The following is a 13,954-nucleotide window of genomic DNA, read 5'->3' as shown; positions in this document are numbered from 1 at the left end:
AATGTAAATACTATTAATCTGTTCCAGAAACCCAAAAATATTCACAAAAAAATACATTTTATGGAGATTAATTATAGTTTTACATACAACAAACATACATAGTACAATTAGTAATAGATAAATAAACATTTAAATAAACATATAACATTTTTACTTGCCTTTATTGAAGATTGTTGATGGCATCTGGAAGATAGTGAGGAGTGAGGGAGCACTTATTGTTTGGAAGGGGAATCCCCTTCCATAAAGACTATGTAACAAGTTCTTACCTGGGGTTACTTCCCTTCTTTAAGATTTCCATAAAATGGGGCATGGTTCTGTCACTGAACTTGTTGCAGAGATGGCTTGTTTCAGCTTGCTCAGGGTGATATTTTTCCATCAAATGCCTGCACCATATTCCACATTGCACAGATCACCTTAATCTCTGAAGAAGGCACCATCCACCAACACCAACACCACCATCCACCACCATGGTTGCTTATTTAACAGCCACACTTAATAAGCAAGCACCATACACAATGAATTAATTGTGAAATGTTTAAACAAGTGCACAGGTTAGTGTTCACTCAAGCATAAACAAAGCCAGACTGGCTCACGACGCCTGTGTGGGGACGCGGACAGAGCGGGTAGGTGGATAGGTCTGGTACCTGGCGGTTAGAAACACAGGGTGCGTCCGATACTCGGGAAAAAATTGGTTAGAAAAAAACGGTTGAAACTAAGTGTTCGATGGCCGATACGTTCGAAACTCAGGGTTTCACTGTAGTACAGTGGTCCCCCGCATTTCGTAGTTCCCGGCAATCGTAAATTTCGCCAATCATAGGGGTATTTTCGTATAAACATGGACTCGCTTTTCATAGGTTGACTCGCAAGTCGTAGTTTGTCCGGGACGCGTACCCACGGCGTGAGCCAGGGCAGCAGCCAGTCTGGCATTGTTTACCAGTGAGCGAAGGTCCCCTCACGTGCTCCAGCGAAATATTTCATAATATTCCATTTATTTTAGTGCTTGCAAGTACTAAATAAGCAACCATGGCTCCAAAGAAAGCTAGTGCCAAGCCTGTGGTAAAGAAGGTGAGAAATAAGATTGAATTTAAGAAAACCATCATTGAACAATATGAAAGTGGTACAAGTGTGGCTGAACTGTCCAGGATGTATAAGAAACCCTACACAACTTTATGTTCCATAGTGGCCAAGAAAAAGGAAATAAAGGATGCTGTTGTTGCAAAGGGAGTAACTATGCTGACAAAAATGAGATCACCAGTACTGGAAGAGGTTGAGAAGTTATTATTGGTGTGGATAAATGAGAAACAATTAGCAGGAGATACTCTTATGACTTCGTTTATTTGTGAAAAGGCTAGGCAGTTGCATGAAGATTTGGTAAAGAAATTGCCTGCAAATAGCGGTGATGTGAGTGAATTTAAGGCCAGCAAAGGCTGGTTTGAGAGATTTAAGAACCGTACTGGCATACACAGTGTGGCAAGGCATGGTGAGGCTGCCAGTTCGGACCACAAGGCGGCTGAAAAATATGTGCATGAATTCCAGGAGTACATAGAGGCTGAAGGACTGAAACCTGAACAAGTGTTCAATTGTGACGAAACAGGCCTCTTTTGGAAGAAAATGCCAAAGAGGACCTTCATTACACAAGAGGAAAAGGCAATGCCAGGATACAAGCCTATGAAAGACAGGCTGACGCTAATGTTCTGTGCCAATGCTAGTGGGGATTTCAAAGTGAAGCCATTACTAGTGTACCATTCTGAAAATCCCAGTGTGTTCAGGAAAAACAATGTTATGAAGAGTAAATTGTGTGTGTTTTGGAAATCTAATAGTAAGGCATGGGTCACGAGGGAAATTTTCGTCGAGTGGTTCAATGAAGTGTTTGGCCCTAGTGTGAAGGAGTATCTCCTGGAAAAGAAATTGGATCTCAAGTGCCTGCTAGTAATGGACAATGCACCTGCTCATCCTCCAAACTTGGATGACCTAATTTTCGAGGAGTTTGGGTTCATCACAGTAAAGTTCTTGCCCCCGAATACCACTCCTCTCCTCCAACCCATGGACCAGCAGGTTATTGCAAACTTTAAAAAACTCTACACAAAAGCAATGTTTCACAGGTGCTTGACTGTGACCACAGACACTCACTTGACCCTAAGGGAATTTTGGAGAGAACACTTCAGCATCGTCCATTGCATAGCCCTTATAGGTATGGCTTGGGAGGGAGTGACTACCAGGACTTTGAACTCTGCCTGGAGAAAATTGTGGCCATATTATGTCGACAAGAGGGATTTTGAAGGATTTGGGACTGACCCTAATGAGACTATGTCTGTTGTAAAATCAATTGTGGCACTGGGGAGTTCCATGGGGTTGGATGTGAGTTTGGAGGATGTGGAAGAATTGGTGGAAGACCACAATGAAGAGCTCACCACTGAGGAGCTGCAAGAGCTTCAGCAGGAAGACCAACACATTGCAGCTCAGAATCTTGCTGCAGAGGAGGAGGAAGAGATATGGAAGAAGGTGCCTGTTATGCAGGGTCCTGCATGACATCGTAATGTACATATAGTGGTGAAGTGTGCCATAATATGAATATTGTAGTTGTAAGGAATAATTTTATAATTGATAATGTGCATTTAGGGGTACTGTAAAGTACTCTAACTGTAATTATAAAGAAATTGTGTTAATGATTTATTTTCCAAGGATGTTTGGGTACGCAGAGTAAGCGTGGGGAGGGAGTCACGTGACGTGAGCATGGGGTGTAGAGGCTGGCGTCGGAGATGCTGTGTATTTAAGCTAAGTTTGTAGTTGTACACTCATTTTGTTTATCCAACTCAAGCCATAGGCTTTCATATTGCTTACCTGTATGTTCACCCAGGCTCTGACATGGTCAGGGTGCTGTGGGATGAGTGATGAAGTAAGAAATGAGGTTTGTAGTGTAATGACGGCCTGACGCTGACGGAAGCCTAGTGTTATGGTGGCTGAACCTCCAGCCAGCTGTGTGTACCCTCTTTTGGGCATTTAGAATTAAGGTTTTTATGTTATGGTGATTAAATAGATATATTTTCCTAATTGGGATTTTTGCCTAACCCTCTGTTAACCAACCCCTTGAAGTAACACATACTGGTTTAGCACTTTCTGTTTTGACTGGGATAGCCCTGGGTGGCCGGTTTGGGCTTGAGATGTGTGTAACTTTTACCTTTGCCCTTAGACCAGGCTCAAGCCCCCAGCTATCCCACATTTCTGCATAACAGTGCCTTCTTCAGAAATTAGAGATTTTTACTATGTGGGGTAAGATGGAAAGCTTTATGGAGAAACATCACCCTAACAAGGTTGTTGCAAGCCAGGTTGGCAACATATACAGTGACAAAGTCTTGGGCCATTTTAGGGAAGTGTTAAAGAGACCAGAAACAGAGCTCTCTCTGTTATTTTGCGAGACAGGACTCCAGTGACTCTCAAGGTGGTCCTAGTGCCATTAAGAAACAGAGAAGAGAAGCAACCCCAGAAACGCAAATGGTACCTGAGGTGTTGATGGAAGGGGATTCCCCTTCCAAACTATAAACAATCCACTCTCTCTCCTCCTCCAGTCTCCCATACACTAAGAAGAATCTCCAATAAAGGTAAGTGTTATGCTGTTAATGTTTCATTCATCATTTCCCATTGTATTGTTTATGTACTACATGTATATTTCATGTAAAAAATTTTTTTGTTTTAATACTTCTGGGTGTCAGGAACGGATTAATTGTATTTACATTATTTCTTATGGGGAAAATTGATTCGTAAATTTCGTTTATAGTAACGGCTCCAGGAACGGATTAATTACGAAAATCGAGGGACCACTGTATTTGAAAACTACATTTGACCTATACAGGGGTGCCCCATGTTACAGCACCTTACTTTACAGCATTTCACTAATACAGTACTTTTCATTTATACCTATTCTTCATTTATTCAGACTTCCTACAATAAATATATTCACCACTTACTATAAGCTAAGGATAAAAATATTTCTGGCAAGTAATGTGTGCCTGGTATGTGCATTTTTTCGACCTAGTTCTTTTGCTCACTTAATATATAATAGTGTAAACATGTTAACAGGCTTTTATATGCACTGGAAAGTGAAAAAAAAAAAAAAAAAGGGGACAGATTAATTTTACATAACGTGCTGTACAAGCATGGCCTTCCTGTATTTTTCTAACCTATGTCATATTACATGTAAGGACTAGTTTCTTTTATCACATTAGTAATTTTCCATCAAGATATGGTGATTTGAGGAAGAATGCACATTCACAATCACTGAATAGCTGTATTGCCAGGGGTGTTCACAATTCCAATGAACCTCCAGATTGATTATAGGAGGGCCCCATTATGCAGTGCTTCACTTTACGGCATTTTGCTAATGCTGCGGTTTTCAATTATACGTATTTTTTATTTATTCAGGCTTCCTACAATAAATATATTCACCACTCACTAAGCTAAGGATGAAAATATTTGAAGTTAAGTAATGTGTGTGTGCTGTATATGCACTTTCTAGGCCTAGTTCTATTGCTCACTTAATATATGATAGTGTAAACAAGTTAATCAGGTTTTTATATGCATTTAAAAGTGAAACAAGGCTATGTTTCACTTTATAGTGATGTTCACTCTACAGCAGTAGCCCAGAGCCTAACCTGCTGCATAACTTGGGTCCTCCTGTACATCGTCTTATATCTCTACTGCTTCCTGTGCTTGACTGAAGCAGCCTACTGTGCAGGCAAAACATTTCCGAATATAGTTACCTAACATTGCAGACATCGTACTTTTCCCTTCAAAAATTAAAGTTTGGGCAACTGTATGCCCTACATATATCTCTCTTTCATATATCTTTTGGGAGGGGGGGAAGAAGGAACATGTTAGTCATACATAGAACCTCTCAATGATATTTCAAATGCTCTTATATCTTATAAAAATACTAAACACTTGAAGCAATTGTCATATAATTCTACATGATGGTTTATCTATTGTGAAAGTAAAGCAGCTGTCACTTGCTTACAATGGGAAACAAAATAGAGGAAAATAAATACAATGGAAGGCTTCCAATCTCTAGAAAAAAATAGAGACAATATTAAGACTTGAATTCTGGCGGTAGGAAGTACAGTGACTGTACTCTGAAGAATGGGCAAAAATTTTGTAGTTTGGTGGGTTATTTACACTGATATTTAAGCACTTCTTTCAGGATAGTTACAGAGTGGGTGACGGTGAACAAATTTCTTGCATTAGTGAGAAATGGCAGAGGTGGTGAAAATAAATAATAGGAAAGTACTGAAAAGCTGACAGAAACTGAGTAGACAATCAAGTGGAACTATAACAGAATAGGCAAAATAGAATCATCACATGGAAAAGGGGTACCAGCTTATTAATCGATATATTTTAAGTTTTTCTACTCGCACAACCTGACGTGTGGCCAGACTTACTTTCTTACTACCTGATCAGCCAGGCTATTACTACATGCAACCTCACACAGCTATCACAGTACACTGACCTCTTTAGCTGTAATCCCAATGTCTGATAAAGCTGCATCAAAAAACAACGGTGAAGGTTTGCCGACTATTTCACTCTTGATATCACAGGCAAATTCTAGCGCAGTAGCAAAAGCTCCCACGTCTAGCTGTAGCTGGCCTTTGTGTTTGTAATATTTCCTAGAAAACAACTTTAATTTTAGAATCTGGAGACAGTAACCCTGAGTGAAGTTTAGATTACTGCAGAGCTAGTGGCAAATGGTATTAAAGAATGAAATTACAGCATTAACATAATACACTGTTTAACATCTTGGTTAGACAGCAGATTATTAACAGTTTCTTCTCCCTGATTATTCCTTTCAGCTAAATAATAGATAAATAACAAAGGCTCCAGTTATGGGAAAAAAAAAAAAAAAAAAAAAAGGTGGCAGAGAGACCTGATAACTGGGACTAATGTATTTAATTTAATGCTAAAATTTAACAAGTAGTGTTGTGAATGCACTAGCCTGTAGTTTAATAATTATGTGATACTAGTATCAGTGTCTTAATGAAGACAAAATGACCATTACCTTATGTTGGGTAAATAAATTTCTGAATTAAATACTTCTCCATAAAAAAAAATTTTACAACTGAGGACACAAGCGCATATACATATTGTTTGAAATGGTAAAACATGCCCTTCCATTCTGCAATACTGTTTTAAGGTTTGTTCTCTCCTGTTTACTTGTATACTGGTCATTATCTTTTGCATCTTTTTTTTTTGTTTTCCTTTTTCTTTTTTGTTGAGGTTTATCCCATGTAGTAACTAGATTTACTTAAATCACTCATGTGAATGAGGTAGCCACAGCGGTTTCCAATTATACAGTGGTTTTCATAAAAACCCATTCCTCATTTATTCAGACTTCCTACAATATATTCACCACTCACTATAAGCTAAGGAAAAAATATTTTTGAAGGCAAGTAATGTGTGTATTGTATATGCACATTTAGGCCTACTTCTATTGCTCATTCAATATATGATAGTGAAAACATCAGGCTTTCATATGCATTTGAAATTGAAAAAAAAAGGTTATGTTTTTCTTTACATCAATTTTTGCTATACAGCAGTAGCCCGGAACCTAACTTGCCGTACAATCCGGTCCTGCCTGCATCTGGAAAAAGATTACTACTTTTCAATTCCGTAACAGTATACAAGATGTTTTCCTGCTGGAGATACCCATGTTTTACATATGCCTATGCTTATTAATTATATGATGCTTAAACTAAAGAATAAAAAAAATGTGGAATTTTGCATGAAGTTAGTAAATCATTTTATTCTATTATATAGTTTTGTGGCGAGATTTTAGATAAGGGCTCCATTCAAAAATACTGTAGCATGCACAACTACACCAACATGATACAACTTTGATGCCATCTCACAACAGATGTCATATTCAAGACTTACCCAAATCCAAGGGCAAAGAGCTTCGGATCTTCCATGGCCTTTAAGGCCCTGAAGGCCACATTCATATTAGCAAACGAGAATGCTTCATCTGCATCGCCCATTACTACGCACGTTGGATTACCTGCCACTAATCCACTGAACTCGCATTCGATCTGTAGTGAAAAGGACATTTTACTTCCTGATTTCATACATTATACTCAATGAAAACAAAACTCCTTCAGCAAGTTGACTATTTTTTTCATGAACTAAAATTAGCACATGTTTTAAGTACATTCTCTATACCTGAAGGTAAACTCGAAATTCAAATTTTCTTTTTTTTTTTTTTTTTTTTTTACCTGAAGTGTTAAGGTACACTATTAAGAAATTAAATACCATAGATACATATTGTACTGGGAAAAGGCTACATTTTTTGTCTTTTAAATAAACCCCATTAAAGCAATCTATACATCCACACTGCACATATAAAGTTCTTCTTTTTAAATTTAGCTATTTATACAGGAGAAGGGGTTACTAGTCCCTTGCTCCTGGCATTTAATCGCCTCTTACAAAGTGCATTACTTAAGTAGGAAGAATTTTTTTCCCCTTTCCCTGTAGAGATAAGAGGAAATAAAGAAAAACAACAAGAACTATTAAGATAACAGAAGAAAACCCAGATGAGTGTGTAAATATATAGCGTGTACATGCATGTGTAGTGTGACCTAAGTGTAAGTAGAAGTAGCAAGATACTGTATACCCGTTATCCCGCATGTGTACGAGACTAAAAAGACACCAGCAATCCTACTAACATGTAAAACAATTACAGGACAATGCACATATCAAGCAATAATTGACTAGGTGCCCATCATCAGATTGGATTGCTTTATCCCAGTCCCTTACCTTAGCAGCATATTCACTCAAATAACTCACAATCAGAAAAAATCCATTAATCTTCAATACTTCACCAAAACAGCACCCTCAAGAATAACAATAATGGATGGGAACACAGCAAATCTTGTATGAACAATGTCAGACAGTGGTTTTGTAGCTACAGAAGCAGAGCTGTGCTCATGGTGTCTTGTCCTTAGTATTTAATTTGTCACATACAGAATGTTAGTCATTATTTTTGCTTCACTGGTTGTGGCACATGTAATATCTTCCTGGATACAATAGAGTTTTATCACTGCTTTAAGAAAAAAATTTTTTAGTATTCCAATGGAACTGCTGTTTTCAGTTAATCATTGTGGTGTTAATAAATCTTGTAACAATAAAACAAAAAAATACTGGAGTAATAATACTATACTAAAAAATAACATTTATATTAATAATATACATAAAATACGTAATGCAGTACATTTGTTTAGTAGCGACACCATCACAAAACACAAACATGCATTTCAGTACCATTCCCTCACCTATTACTTTTCTCCCTCCATCCCTTTCTTGCTACTACAAAACAACACACATTTTAACTAACCCCACTGACCAGTGTTAAACTTTTATATTTGGATACTAAATAGACTACATTGATACTGACACAGTACTGTACATGTAAACTGTAAGCACAAAATCCCCTGATAATTATAGGTGCAGTTGTAGATTAAAGTCTAATTCTCAGCGCCAGAATTGAACATTTACTGTCATCATCGTGTCAGTATTAACCAGATGAAATGGATCACTTAAATGTGCTTGACGTCATGTACACTCACACTAAGCTTTCACATAAGTAGTAAAAACAGTGTGATGAACTATATTCTACGTATTAACCTGTTCACCGTTTGCCACACTGATCTATGTTACTGACTCCTGGGTCCCTCACGTAGATCTGTTTTGAGCACAGCTCTCTCAGGTAAGCTGTGAGCAGTAAATTTTGGCCTATATATAACAGAATGGCTGTGTGGCTAGTGTGCACAATTTAAAAAACTGACTGTTTGGTTTAAAATAGTGAATCAAAGTATTTTATGTGATGGTTTTATTGAATTTCTTGGTATCAATTGATAGAATGGAAGATTTACTACTGAAATAGACTATTTTAGTTGCTTTCATGACTGGAAACAGCTTGAAATTGGGCTCAAAACAACAGAAATATTAGATTTTTGCCACTTTTCCTGAGGAAAGGTAAGGCCCCTTACACTCCCTGGTCTATTTTATAGATTTTTACTAGATCTGATTCAATTTTTGAGATGTCATAAACCATGATGAATCATTCCTGGTTATATTTTATCTAAAAAATAGGGTAAATCTTAAGAGTTTTTGTGGTAATTAAAAAATGGAAGTTTTCGTACTTTCGGCGTCATTAACTTAAGAAAAGATTCTCTACCATTTCAAAAGATTTTTTTTTTTTTTTTTTTTTTTTTTTTGAAAAGTGTGGATACAGAACAATTTTAATTTTGAGGGTCTGGACAGTGAAAGGCTCAACTCTTGTACATAGCTGTACTTCATTATTTCTGAAACCATAGAAACAAGTTAATGATGACTAACAGCAGGATGGACCAAAAGATGTGGAACCAGCCCACGTTCCTTCAAAAGTGAAATAACAGCTGGCACTGGGCTGAAGACATCTCCTTCAGACACACTGAAACTGTGATGATGAAGCTTCTTTATCAGTTCTGCCCGAGTGGCACACGTTTCATTGGTCACAAACCGTACAGGAATGCCGGTTTCCCTTAACCTGAGGAAGAAATGAAAAATTTCAGAGGAATTTTCCCTGCAATAACATTTTCACTGAAGTACAGCATACTACTGTATACTACAGCATGTATACTGATTATACACCCTGGCTCAAGATATTTATTAAATATATCTAAATGCTGAATTTTAATTCAAATAAGCTACAGAGAAGATAAAATAATTTAACAAGTACACAAATGAACATAAAATTTAAAAGATACACAAGAGGTAACAATGAGGGGGAGAAATTTACGTATCCATTATACATCTGTATGATTCTGGTGATTACTGATCCTGACCTTGCTTCACGCTGCGATATATTTTTTAATAAAGCTTTCTTAATGGTAAAGCTGAAATATTACAGTAATTTCTCTTATCCAGTCTCATATTTGGAGAAGTTAAAGTTGTAAAGCTCTCCCAATTTTGAAAAATTCCTAATGCGAGTTTTTCCAAATTTCTTTTAATTCAGAATTTTCTGATTAAGAGAGAATGTTTTAAGAAACTGAATTCCAACGTTTTGAAAAGAAATATATGTATTATCGGTATTTCTTTTCGCTGTAGCCATTATCCTTCATTATATTTTTAGTGTTATCTTCTACAAGGCCTATATAATTTCACACACTTGCTCTGCAGAGAAACAACTGGGCCTATCACAGGGTCTATTGCTTAACCTAGACCTGTCACTCAACTTTAGCAAACGCATATTTGTTCCTAATAAACTGTGTAGAAAGAATGCTTATCTGACCATGTCTGGTGTAAGAATGATGTCCAGGTCATAAAGATGTCCCAATGCAGCACAGAAAAATGGTAATCGGTTTATAGAGAGTGGAAGACTGACAAAGGTCCAACTGGCCAGATACTGTTGATTTTTAGGGTGAAATTGACAAATCATATTCCCAAATATGTCACCAGACCCAACATACAGAATGAAAGTTGTGAACACCTGTTTCAGCGAATGTAGTTAGTTTATTAAGTTTAAATACAAGAAGCAAACACCTCTTTGATGTTCCACATATTTGACTTAATGTACAGTGAATCCTGGTATAAACCTTGGTAATAAATACCGACAAGTTGGTTTAGAAAGACACGTAAGCAAACACTGACATATTTATTAGAAAACGTTTCGGTCCTGGGACCTTGATCACTTCTAACATACAGAGGTAGAAAGACATCATAGGCAGAGGTTGTTTTGATAAGGACCTGCTTCGCATGGGCCAGTAGGCCTTCTACAGTGTTCCTCCATTCTTATGTTCTTATGTCTTATGACATTCCTCAGGTCACGTGCATCACACCTCACTCTCCCCCTATATATATATAATGTCTTTCTACCTCTGTATGTTAGAAGAGATCAAGGTCCCAGGACCGAAACGTTTTCTAATAAATATGTCATAGTGTCTGCTTACGTGTCTTTCTAAACCACAGTGAATCCTGAATATTATGGACTTTTGAAATAATGGCCAGAATCCACAAGGTAAACTTTAGTTTTAACTTGTTAATTTTTTACTTTTTATGGCAGCATATCTGCAAATTGTGTTTACAATACACAAACTACACAGTCAAATATCAAGGGTTTACAATTTTTCAACATGCTAATAGTCAACAGTGCAACAAATGAAATAAAATGCAATTAGTTTACCTTTTTACAGCTTCGACACTACCTGGTATGGCAGTACCAAAACCTTCTCCAGACTCGTAGAGAACACCAGTAATGTCAAGAAGTAGGCCTTTTATAGGCTCAGCAAGCCAGCTATTCACTGCCATCACTGGCAAAGTCTGAAAAATTTGCACTCGGTTAATGAAGAGTAACGCCGTAATTAAAAACTCTTTACACATGCTGAAAAACATATGCCTCTCGGTATATAAAATTTTGTTAAACTTCTGTTACTAATGGTTAACATGAATAACTGCCAGCATGAATTGTGGCACTAACACTGGCAAGAACTGATTTATACTTACTAAATTCACTTGTGCAATGATACACACAAGTCTGGTGTCCTGTGGCCTGGTAGGCAAGGGATAACCTGCCCGGGTTATCCCGGGTGGCTAACCCTCCCCGCCCGGGTTATCCCGGGTGGCTAACCCTCCCCGCCCGGGTTATCCCGGGTGGCTAACCCTCCCCGCCCGGGTTATCCCGGGTGGCTAACCCTCCCCGCCCGGGTTATCCCGGGTGGCTAACCCTCCCCGCCCGGGTTATCCCGGGTGGCTAACCCTCCCCGCCCGGGTTAAAAATGAAAAATCCTATCTTACCTAGGATAACCCCTCCAAAAAAAAAAGTCAACTTGTCTTCATTGGGGTCCTTAATTATTATAATCAATTATAATAAAAACGAAGCGCTAAACCCACTAGGGTGTATTATAGTCAAAACTAAGCGCTAAACCCACAAAGGTCATACAGCCGCTGTTGAGGTCCTTCAAACAATTTATAATTAATTTTTAATATACTGGTATACATACAGCATAAATTAACTATATTAAGATAGGTGTATAGGTTCTTTAGATCTAATATATAACACTAGATGAATAATTATTATTCGAATCAAAACGAAGCGCTAAACCACAAGGGCTACATAGCAACAATACTTCTAGAAATAAATATTTTATTAAACATAATAGTCAACTCGTCATTAGACTTAACAAGTCACTTTTTGGGGGGTTATCCTAAGTAATTTACACACGTCACTATGTATGAAAATTGTACTGTGTATCTAAATAAACTTGCATATGAAAATTAACCTGAAAAAAACGTTTATCAGAAAAAACTAAGTTGTTTTTTTTAGGTTACCGAGGGCCACCAAAACTTACAAATAATGGCTCCCTGTTTCCCGGGGTTCAGGGAATATGTTGTCAAAATCTGGTCGTAAATTATATAAACAAAAATTTCCTCCTGGAAAAGAAACTGGAACATTAAGTTTCCAGTTAAACAAGGTGGAGTTCCATGTCTAAATTCTTGCCAGAGCTAGACATATCTGTCACATCCTTGTCTGAATCAATAACAGGACCTTCCAGGACCTAAGAGTTGATACAGTCACGAATAACCCGGAAATAGGAGCATTATTATAATAAAAAAGAAGCGCTAAATCACAAGGGCTATACAGCGGACATAGGAGCAAGAAACTGAATTCGATGTTTCGGTCCGAGTTGGACCATTTAGTCGCACACGTTTGTGACTTTTTAGTGGTCCAAGTCTGACCGAAACAGTCATAAGTTTCCTTCTATGTGCGGGTTATTCGTGTAATGTTCCAGTCACAGTATCGTGAATTTTATTCTCTAAAAGCCGATATATGGCGCTCCTGACCAGTTGCCCTTAATTAAGGCATGAAGAGGACAAACGTCCAGGGAGACAAAATGGAGATTAGTCACTGATGATCAGGGAAGTCAAGAGTAGATCCAGGAATCATCACTCCAAGGCCAGAGCAGAAATTGGGTGGTCTCACCCCTGAACACCGGCAGATTTTAGTGCATTATGCGCCCCACAGCCATCCTTTTGGTGGTAGTCAAAGGATTACAGAGCCAGAAGGGTTTACTTATTTATTTATTTAATTTTTTTTTTTTTTTGGGGGGGGGGTCCTAGGTTCTCTACACGTGCTATGCATGATAATCTAACTATTTGTGTACACCTGAATGAACTTACTTAGTATGGCAATTGTACGTGTACCTGTACGTAAATAAGATTACTAGTAATCAAGGATTATTTGTTGGGTAGCTGGAGACCTTACGACGTGTTGCCTTAAGACACCTGCTGTCCGTGTTCATCTACCAGTAAAATAGGTACCTAGGTGTTAGTAGACTGGTGTCGGTCGCATCCTGGGACGCCACAGCTTGTATTGAGCCTTGTTTCCACGTTTCTGGGGAAGAAATGATTTTTTTTTTTAAAACTGGACGAAGGAAGGTAATGGAATAGCAATTCTCTCTGAATACTGAAACCGAAGCAAGTAGGTTAGAATTAGGTCAGGTGAACTCCTTTGAAGTCCCAGGAGTGCGGCGACACGTTGAATGTAATTTTGGTTTCTCAAATAGGCGTTTAGAAAAGAACTAGCAAACGAGTTTGAAATAAGTATAACGGTATAAATAAGAACTAGCAGATCAATTGTTCTTCATAATATAATGTACCAAGTATATTCATGGAAAAAGTAACAAGGTCAGTATATGGCAAGATGTTCCAGCTAGATTAAAGGCTGGGCTATGATTATTCATCTCTGGCAGCATAATTAGCAGAAATGCCAATGACATCAGAGGCAGGGCCAGACACTAACAATCTGAGAATGTTGTCCAGACATCCAACGTGCAAGACAGATCTCCATTCAAACCCTACCAGGATATGGGAAAGCTAAGTGTTAATGATAAAATATCTACATTTCTTAGAGTATCCACGTTTTGCGTCAACTAGA

General features: G+C 37.9%; 1 protein-coding gene across 6 annotated transcripts in view; it reads right to left on the bottom strand.

Moving 5' to 3' along the window:
• LOC128700695 (phospholysine phosphohistidine inorganic pyrophosphate phosphatase) overlaps positions 1–13,954 on the bottom strand; it is a 35,907-nt gene that overhangs the window by 12,725 nt on the left and 9,228 nt on the right. The window contains exons 4-8 of one of the 6 annotated variants that reach the window (XM_070097229.1): positions 13,222–13,411; positions 11,204–11,340; positions 9,379–9,568; positions 6,922–7,073; positions 5,501–5,657 (exon numbers count right to left, since the gene is read on the bottom strand). In XM_070097229.1, the coding sequence (XP_069953330.1) occupies positions 5,501–5,657; positions 6,922–7,073; positions 9,379–9,568; positions 11,204–11,328 (624 nt within the window). In that variant the 5' untranslated portion in view covers positions 11,329–11,340; positions 13,222–13,411. Of the gene's footprint in view, positions 1–5,500; positions 5,658–6,921; positions 7,074–9,378; positions 9,569–11,203; positions 11,341–12,285; positions 12,330–13,197; positions 13,412–13,954 lie in introns of those variants that run through there. The other 5 variants (XM_070097228.1, XM_070097230.1, XM_053794009.2 and 2 more) reach the window with 5 other exon arrangements.

This window comes from Cherax quadricarinatus, chromosome 56, assembly GCF_038502225.1.
Source record: "Cherax quadricarinatus isolate ZL_2023a chromosome 56, ASM3850222v1, whole genome shotgun sequence".
In the NCBI taxonomy this organism is placed as follows: domain Eukaryota; kingdom Metazoa; phylum Arthropoda; class Malacostraca; order Decapoda; family Parastacidae; genus Cherax; species Cherax quadricarinatus.
This window is presented reverse-complemented; position numbering and strand designations above follow the sequence as displayed.